At 40.7% G+C, this 9,709-nt stretch overlaps 1 protein-coding gene across 3 annotated transcripts; it reads right to left on the bottom strand.

Annotated features, from left to right (window-relative positions):
• Positions 1 to 1,594: 1,594 nt before the first annotated feature.
• LOC133412109 (midnolin-like) lies at positions 1,595 to 8,801 on the bottom strand. 3 transcript variants are annotated; one of them, XM_061695177.1, is made up of 7 exons: positions 8,429 to 8,801; positions 7,907 to 8,174; positions 7,442 to 7,718; positions 7,275 to 7,348; positions 7,095 to 7,194; positions 4,153 to 4,350; positions 1,595 to 2,420 (listed from the first exon to the last, which is right to left on the bottom strand). In XM_061695177.1, exons 1-7 carry the CDS (start codon positions 8,572 to 8,574, stop codon positions 2,251 to 2,253), a joined length of 1,233 nt encoding a protein of 410 aa, XP_061551161.1. In that variant the 5' UTR covers positions 8,575 to 8,801; the 3' UTR covers positions 1,595 to 2,250. The 3 variants fall into 3 exon arrangements, with proteins under 3 accessions (XP_061551161.1, XP_061551162.1, XP_061551160.1); XM_061695178.1 differs by having other exon boundaries at positions 7,275 to 7,718; positions 7,907 to 7,966; positions 8,081 to 8,174; XM_061695176.1 differs by having other exon boundaries at positions 7,275 to 7,718.
• Between the last annotated feature and the right edge of the window lie 908 nt (positions 8,802 to 9,709).

Here is a 9,709-nt window from a genome sequence, read left to right as displayed (position 1 = left end):
ATGAGACCTATTTGAAGTAAAATTTCACACATGAAATCATCCAGTGTCACAAAACAAAAATATTCATTTACTAGTAATATATCTTTGTTCATTTGTTTATGCCAGCGAGGTATAGTGTTAGGTAAAACAATTAAATGCATTAAACACATCATCTTCATTCCAGAATATATTCTTTGTGACATTTTTGTTTGATGTGTGCCATGAGATTCTTTTATGTAAAATATGTACCTTGGCTCAATGAATGTTGGGAAATATTGTTTTAGGCACCTTGACTAATGCATTCAGGAGTTAAGATTGTTGTTGTTGTTTTAAATGTCACATTGCGGCATACATCCCATCAAAGAAGTGGAATTCGTTTGGGTTTCCTTATGCGTTTCAGGGTGCGAGAGTCACACTAAGCAGATGGACAGTGAGCAGCTTACACCTGGACATCATCGTTACGTAAAAAGAGGTAATCGTTGGCAAATGTTAAAATTGTTATTCCTGCTAGAGAACATTGCAGGAAGTCCACCATGACCATATCACATACTGCGACTTGGCAGAACCAATACACTCTGATCACAAGCCACATTTAATACAGGATCAATCAAGTCAAGCAACATTTAATGACACCTCTCGCTGGCACTGCTTTCTGTTGTTGGTAGTCTGCAACCTGAGATTTCTCCATTTGAACCTGAGAATTTTTAACAACTCTGCATGCACCATCTGGGACACGTCCTGTGGAATTTGATAGAATCGATGAGACTCCAGGCTGTCCAATTTCACCCAGTACATATCACAAGTGGGCCTCAGTAGATTTTTTTGGGGGGAAGGAGTGATAGGGCATGTTTGGGCACGAGGCATGTTATGAACTCAGTTGATCAACAAGGACTGTTGTACTTGATTACTTTTCGCATGGAGTGGCTGATTATGTAAATATGGACTTGAGCAACTTGTTTGATTACTTTTCACATGAAGTGGATGATTATGTAAATATGGACTCAAGCATGGCAGCACAGAGGAAAGATGTTTCGCACGCTGCTTCACAGTCCTAAGGTTTGGGGTTTGAATCTAGGCTCCACCCTTCCTGTGTATAGGTTTTCACAGAGCTCTGTGGCTTCTTCCCAGATTTAAAAAACATACATGTGAAGCCCGCCACACATGGAGTGATGTGGCCAAAACCGGCTGAAGTGGACCATCCCGGGAAAATTATCGTTGTCGACTTTTCGCCGTACACTAAGCGATAGAGCACCGCACGTCTACTGACCCGTTGCAACAGAAAAACTGCCTCCCTGTATAGTACAGTTTTGAGGCTTCACAGAACTACTGTATTATAATTTGTTTAAATTGAACTACAAAAACATGGCGCGATTGTCACGGAAGAAGCGGATGGACACAAAGAGGAAACAGGTGAGAATAATGAGTGTGGATATTTTGCGAGGCTGTTGGGCTGTGAATAATTGTCGACATTGTATGTGCCGTGTGATCGACTGGTGACCAATTCAGGTTGTACCTAACCTCTCACCCAAATTCAGATGGGATAGGCTGCAGCTCACCATACTGAGAAGCAGTATAGAAAATTGATGAATGGAATCAAGACTTTTGTTGATTTAACAGTGTGTTTAATGAAATTGGCTACAAGAATCCATCCATTCAGATTTAATTTCCCAACAAGAACACGGATGATGAGAGAACACGTCTGGACTATGTGCTATCGTTGCTATTAAATATACTTTGCATAGAGATGAAACACTTTTTTCTGAAAATATAATCACATGTGATTCCCTGCTCTGCAAATCAAAATTCTTGTTATTTCAGTTCACAGTTAGTTGGATTTGTTGGATGACCTTGACCTGTTGAAGCAACCTGCAAAATATTGATAATAACAGTCTCTTATAAGCAACATGCATATGGGACTACTCATTTGCGTCAAACGCTGCGAATGCAAACATTGCCCTCTACTGGTCTCTCTGCATATATTTTATAATCACTTCCTGATAAACAGGAGAAAAAAATTCAAACAAGCAAGAAGCTCACTCGTTTTTTGTTGTTGGTTTTTTTAGCTTAATTGTATTCAAAAAGCAGAATGCAATCTGTTCTTTTCAGTTATCTTTACAAATGATAGGCAAAGTAGATATGTTGGAATTAAATTACCCAAACCTTGTTTGGTCAGTCATTTCTTTTCATAATTCAATAAACAGTAGCATTTGCACAAGTGATGGCGCCCATAAGAACTTAAAAGGCCACTCTCCTGGCCCACCGCTATGGAGATCAGAAACGATGGTGACGCTGATAAGGGTGAGCTGGTCGTGAAAATTGGGAACCTTTGCGAGTTCGCCTGTGATGACGTCGCCTGACCATTAGAGACTGCAAGTGCTTTAGCTTGCAGTGCAACGTCTGATTCTCTTCGGAGTTTGTGAGGAATTGCTGAGCCTCTTCAGCTGTAGACAAGAGAAGCAAATATGTTTAAATTTACAATCCATAGAATATCAAAGAAATGCAGCAGTGGTGAATCAGAAACACTGTCCTCATTTACAACCTAAATTCTAGTATTTGTTCCGTAAAATTGTATACATTTATTCACATAGTCAATTGTCTTCACTTTGAGTTTTTCGTGGCAACATTGCTTCCAGTACACACAGTATGTGGAAGTTAGTTTCCTTTGTCCAATTAGATTTCAGTCAGCTAGCTGGCCCCCCAAAACAGCAGCTTTTTTCTGTCCTCTGATTGGTTGGTCAGAGCAAAGGCTTTACAGCAAAGTTCGACAAGTAAAATACATCTGCAGCGATTTGCACACCCGTAGTGGCTGCCAAAAATTGGTCTCGGACATACTTAAAAATCCATTTTCAAGGCAGACTTTTCCAGGAAAGCTAGACATTATGAGGTGTGGACACTATATATCAACTTAAGTACAGTCCACTCAAACTTAGTTGAATTCAAAACAGCACAGGTAATGTACAACATACACAACAAATTACTTTGCCACACAGCCACATTACTGTTCGAAACTAGAGACTGTTATATTTTGAGGGGAACAGGTTTATTTAAAAAAAATAATAATAATAATCTTTAGACAAGAATAAACAAAACCGAGACGTGTCTATGTAAGAGGAGTTAACTTGTGGAATGACTATGATAATAAACTGAAAACAAAATAAATATAGAAATCAAGAGTAATGAGGAGTGTGGTTCTTGACCAGCTTAATGTGTAAAAGTGCCATTGAGATGAGTTATGTTGTGAATTGGCGCTTTATAAGTAAAATTGACTTGACTATCCAACAGGCATCCAAAATATACTACAGCTCAAGATGGCAAAATATAAAGATTTAGTTTAGTGTGACAGTAAACTTGACCTGCAAAGGTTTTTTTCCACATTTACACATGAATGATAGAATAAATATACTTGTCTTGTCTTACAATATCCTATGTAGGGTTGGGCATCGTTTGAATTTGAGCGATTCCGGGTTCGATTCCGGTTCCAAACGATTCTCGATTCAGATTCTTTTAGGGGGCTGGGTCAAAAAGGTTTGCATGGTTTAAATAAAGGGTGTCCAAATTATGAACATCAATTTTCTTAACACCCCGCACCATAGACTAAAATGAACATTTGACTCTGGGTTCTTTCTAACCAGTATTTCCAGTAAACCAATTCATTGTGATGTAAAGTTTTAGCTCAGTGTTAAGCCTTTTTTTTCCTCCTGTCATCGACTCTTACGTTGGTTTGAAGACTAAAATAAACGCTAAAAACCATTAGTGCAAGAGCGCAACCAACTGTTTACCTTGTTAGCTGTCTCAATGTTGGCAGAGACATAGTTTATTGTTTCACTCACCCGATTGCTGAGGCTCGGACATCGTGAAAGCCTCCTTTGCACAAAATAATCTTATTCCAAGTGTTGCACTGAGGCACTATCTATTAATTTTAACAAAGCTAAGACACACTTTTGTTCGCTGCCGCCGTTGTTGGGCACAAGCACTTCTTCGTGTGCATTTTTCTTTGTTGGTTTTCGACACTTCTTCTTCGGGGCCGGCTGTCTAGGCATCGAAACTGGGAACCGAAATTTTTTTATTTGAACGATTCAGGGAGAACCGGAACGTTAGTCTCGGTTCCAATCAGTTCTCGATTCTCGATGCCCAACCCTAATCATATGACAGTGCAAACTTAATCAAGCTCACCTGGAGCCTCACTGGCGGGGTTGGTATTCTGTTTGTGCTTGTGCTCCTGTGCTGGAGGGTCCAAAGCCGGACAAAGGGAAGACGGAGCCCCTTGGTGGTTTGAGGCAGCTCTAAGGAGGTCATCGAGGATCTTCAGAATAATGACGATGCTGCGGGCTCGACGGCTGACGCCGCTCTGACTGCACGGAGCCAAAGTGCCTGATGGGGGATTAGATCAGATTTTACATTAAATACCATTTATGTAATTTACAGTACTGTTATGGAATTCATGATTTAAGGGACATCGCCAACTACTTGCCTGGCGTGTATATTATTAGCATTAGTTTTTTTTGCAGGTTCCGTTTATGGTCATCTTTCCGTGAAAAAAAAATAATTGCAGAATAATGAAAAAAAACATCAGTTATTTTGTTTTTCAAAAGATCTGTGGAACCTGTTTCACTTAGTCTATTCATTCCATAAGAATGCCAAACTATCTATACCTTAATGTCTGAATATGCAAGAGTACAATATCTGCAGTGTTTACATTACAGACTACGAAAAACAACAGCTTTAACATGCAGCATAATTTTGTCACTGGCCAAATGTGGATATTTCAACCCACTTCTCACTTGAGAAAACACCTTGCGGTAAGTTGCAGATTTTTTGCGGTTGTTTTGGCTGTGCAAAGGGCAACATTACCCCTATGTTATGGTCACAAGTAACTAAAACATGCATCTTCTGGGGTACGTTCTGTTCTCTCTCTCTCTATCACACACACATACTATCAATAAGTCTTGTCAGCAAACAGATTCTTTATTAAGTAATTTTAGTGGATAAAGCAAATAATGTTTCTGTAAGGCCTATTGCATGTGTTGATTCCCCCCCCCCCCCCCCCCCCCACTTAAAAATTATAGTAGCAGGTCGATGTGGACTCCTGTTGAACATGAGTTTGGATGTGATCTGTTACTTCTGTTACAGCCACATGGCAGCTATAAGAGCGAATGCATCCTTGTCCAACCAGATTTATTTTTATTTTATTCAGCCAGGTAAAAGACCAGTTAAAACAGAACATCTCTTTTGCAATGGTGACATGGCCAAGAAGACAGCAAGTTAAACGTCAAGTCCAAGTCAATCACATTCAAGTTTTTTTCAGTTTATTTTCACCTCCCGTCTCAAAAAGATACAAAAATAAATGAGTTGTACAAATTCCTGGTCACATTAATGGTGGAAACAGTTTTAAAATGATTTATCTTGGCCAAAATTCTTTTATAACACAAAAACCTGGTATTTGAACAGGGTTGTGTAAATTTTTTTTATATCCATTGCAGCCTTATTCCTGTTCTTGTAATCTGCCTTGTGAGCCTACAGTAATGTTCTGTTTAACAAGTATAAACAATATAGTGTAAGACCATTTTTTGGGAGATGAATTTGCCTTAATTTATTATTTTACAAAGATTTTATCTTATAAACATTGTATTTATGTTTTACATTAAGTGATGTTCAGCAATATCTGAATTTGCACATTCCTATTTTATTTAGTTATTTTTATTTTACCTTCATGTTCTGATTTAAATAATAAATCAGAAGTTACTTAATAGTTACTTGGTACTTGTAGGTTTTTCACTGAGTACTTTCTTACTAAGTAATGATATGGCGGACTACTTTTTACTTATTCTAAGTAACTAAATAGTATTCTCTTTCTTATTCGAGTACAATATTTGGCTACTCTACCCATCTCTCTCTCTCATATATATATATATATATATATATATATATATATAAATACAGAGTCCCCTCCAAATGTAAGTAAGGTCAATTCTTTTGTTTTTGTTGGATACTGAAGACATTTGGGTTAGAGATCAAAAGAATATGAGCAAAGTTCAAAATTCCAGCTTTTATTTCATGGTATTTACATCTAGATGTGTTAAACAACTCAGGACAGAGCACCTTCTGTTTGAAGCCACCCACTTGTCAAGTGAGCAAAAGTATTTGAACAGACATTATTAAATTAACTTAAAGTGAATAACATTTAATATATTGTTTTTTGGCATAACACTTAGTTGCAATAACTGCATCAACCCTGCGACCCATTGACTTCACCAGACTGTTGCATTCTTCATTTGAAATGCTTTTGCAGGCCTTTACTGCAGCCTCTTTCAGTTCTGTTTTGTTTCTGTTTCTGCTCCTCCCTTCAGTCTCGTCTTCAGGAGGTAAAATGCATGCTCTATTGGGATAAGGTCCGGCGTTTGACTTGGCCAGTCTAAGACCTTCCACTTTTTTTCTCCCTGATGAAGTCCTTTTGTTGTGTTGGCAGTGTGTTTTGGGTCATTGTCTTGTTGCAGGATGAACCTTCTCCTGATTAGTTTGGATGCATTTTTCTGGAAATTGCCAGAGAAAATGGTTTTGTAGACTGCTAACATAATGAGTTACATCATCAATAAAGACTAGTGAGCCCGTTCCAAAATGTTTAAACAATCAATCTAAAAGGCAACACCTGAGCAACTAGAAACACCCATCAATCACATGTTCCAGTACTTTTGCTCACTTGAAAAGTGGGTGGGTTCAAACAAAAGGTACTCTGTCCTGAGTCTTTTAACACATCTAGATGTAAATACCATGAAATAATAGGTGGAATTCTGAACTTGTGTCTCATATTCATCATTTGAGCTGAAAGGAATTGACCTTGCTGGTCCAATACTTTTGGAGGGGACTGTATAAGTATAGTCACGGAACAAATTAAACTCGTAAGTTAAGGCACCACTGCACTTGAGAATGAATCAACAGTGCCTCTGTAGGTTTCTGCCAATTAGTGCACTCCATTTTGCCTCAAATGCTTTAAGGGCCCTTAAATTTCTCCATATTTCACAAGACCCAATCAAACATTTCTTCTCAATGAATTAATCCATTATTACGCCCATCCCCATTTCCAATGAAAAACTTCCACTTTTTCAAGCGGGACTTACCAGAGAAAGTTCCAGAGAATACTCCTTGAGAATGTTTCACAAAACTTTCTATCACTGCGCCTGGTTGCTTGATCCGTTCAACAGTGGAGGAGTGAAAACACTGTAAAATATCAAGGACAGGATTATAAACAGTGTCTTTTATCCAAGGCAGGACAATGTATACAAGCCAACAGGGCTGACCTCTTTGAAGGTGGAGGCTGGTAATGGACTCTGAGATGCAGCAATGGAGTCATTGTAACAGACCGGTGTAGTCGCTGGTAGTGGGCAAGTGGCATGGAAGGAAGGCGTTAAAAGAGTTGCGTGTGGACGTGAGTGATGAGAAGTTGCTCGGCGGTGGCAGTCCATACAAGGAACAGCTTGGGGCTCAAATTGCATAGAGCCGGCAGAGTTTGCGGTTGGGGGAGAAGAAGCTGCTGAAGTCGTGAATGTGCGAGTGGGGGAGCAGCTTGAAGCAGACTGGCCCATGTTGACCTTTGTGGGTGGGCTGCTAATAGCTTCTGGGGCTTTCTCCAGCTGTAGTTTAGCCACATCCTGAGGGGACAGCTGGAGCTGCACGTGCATTGTGTGGGCCCCCATACCCAGTTTAATGGCTAAAGGCGAACGACCGGACAGGAAGTCACTGATCTGCGTGATTGTTGAGAAGAAACAGTTGAAAGTTAGAGAAAGTTGCCAAGTCATATTGAGCCAGAAGCTTACAACCAAATGTGGATTGCTTTGAATTTGTCTTGATGTTTATATTGGTAAGCGTCACACCTCTAGCTAGGCTACATAAATAAATACGTTAATTGCAGTGAATAACAAATATTTTTAACCTCACAGTCTGCTAGCCTCTCCAAAACGTCCACAATCCTCTCGGCTCTGGCACTAGAACGCTGCAGAGGAAAATGATTAACCCAAATGATGATGAACCCAAGTGCCACCAAAAATAATGTGCTGACATGTTTTCTCTGTGTGTGTGTGTGTGTTTTTTTTTTTTTTAAACTTACAGATAAACCAGCTTCGACTGCCGCAGGCACCTGTAAGGTCAGTCTGCTGCCATCTGCTACTCCCTGCTCCAGTAGTTTCCCTGCAGTCAACTGCCTACCACAACACAAGGGGAGAGATGGTCAGGCTTTTATCCGATCAAAACGTGTTGTCGTAGCTTTGCATCTTGGTCCCGAGGAACTATGTTGAAGCGAGTTGAGGAGCTTCATTTCCTTTGCCACCATCTTGTGGCATCTATAGGCAACCATCAACATTTTTAACACTCTATTTGTACTTCTTACTGTTACGAAATTGTACTGCACTTACTTCCCACCACTGGAGCGCCGTATAAGAAAGTGTCGCACGCTTACTTGTCTTTGTGCAGGAGGACTATTCTGTCCGTGTGCATGTTGAGTTGACGAGAGAGGCGAGTCCTCAGCCCGTCTACGGTCTCTCCTCTGGGGACGACGAGCTCCAGCGGGCCGCCGATGGAGCTGGAGCCGACGAACAGACGCATGGTGGGGCTGCTGTGAAGATAGAAGCGACAGACACCGCCCCTTGTAAACTAAACAGTCCAGGTAGAGAATACAAATCAAATATCCACTTCCCCCCAAAAAATGTACGACTCTATAACGTTATGCCAATATGTTATCCTTTAAAATGAAAGTAAAAGAGCCGTTTAAGCATTTAGCGGCGGAGAGGGGGAATCTGGAGCTACGGCACAAATCATCATGACTCGTGTCTGTCCGCAGCCGCTTTACTTCAGTAGAAGACCGTCTCCGGTAAGCCCCGCCCTTTAGAACTCACAGCCAATCAGAGTGAGATACAAGTCAGAATGCGTCGTCCGGTATTCATTAACTAGGACTCTGTAAATTATCAATGCTCTGTAAGTAAGTTTAGTTTATAAATTATAGAACTTTACACAGAGAAGATTCACAAACTGCTTTAATAAGTAATAGTTAGTATGGCGGCACGTTGGACGACTGGTCGGAGCGTCTGCCTCACAGTTCTGAGGACCCGGGTTCAATCCCCGGCCCCGCCTGTGTGGAGTTTGCATGTTCTCCCCGTGCCTGCGTGGGTTTTCTCCGGGCACTCCGGTTTCCTCCCACATCCCAAAAACATGCGTGGTAGGTTAATTGACAACTCTAAATTGCCCGTAGGTGTGAATGCGAGTGCGAATGGTTGTTTGTTTGTATGTGCCCTGTGATTGGCTGGCAACCAGTTCAGGGTGTACCGCCTCCTGTCCGATGATAGCTGGGATTGGCTCCAGCACTCCCGCGACCTTTGTGAGGAGAAGCGGCTCAGATAATGGATGGATGGATAGTTAGTATTGCTTGGTGACATGACCTTAAAATAAAATCAGATTTTGTATTTTTTTTTTTCCACACAAAAATCATTATGTATGATATATGAGTCGTTGGTGTAGTCTCAGGGTAATTTTTGTAGGCCGGCCACTCCGTTCCATGTTTTCTTCATTTGCGGATATTGAATTTCTCGAGCTTATCTACGTCACTAGCGAAGATCTCCGCCTTCCCCTTCCGCTCCAGAGCCAGCGCTGTCAAAACAACAAACATGTGTGCGCTCACAAGTGGGCCTTCTACACGGAGGCAACCAATCAGAGGAAAGGGTCATAGCCAAATATGGACAAAGCG

Source organism: Phycodurus eques, chromosome 13 (assembly GCF_024500275.1).
Source record: "Phycodurus eques isolate BA_2022a chromosome 13, UOR_Pequ_1.1, whole genome shotgun sequence".
NCBI classification, from domain to species: Eukaryota; Metazoa; Chordata; class Actinopteri; order Syngnathiformes; family Syngnathidae; genus Phycodurus; species Phycodurus eques.
This window is presented reverse-complemented; position numbering and strand designations above follow the sequence as displayed.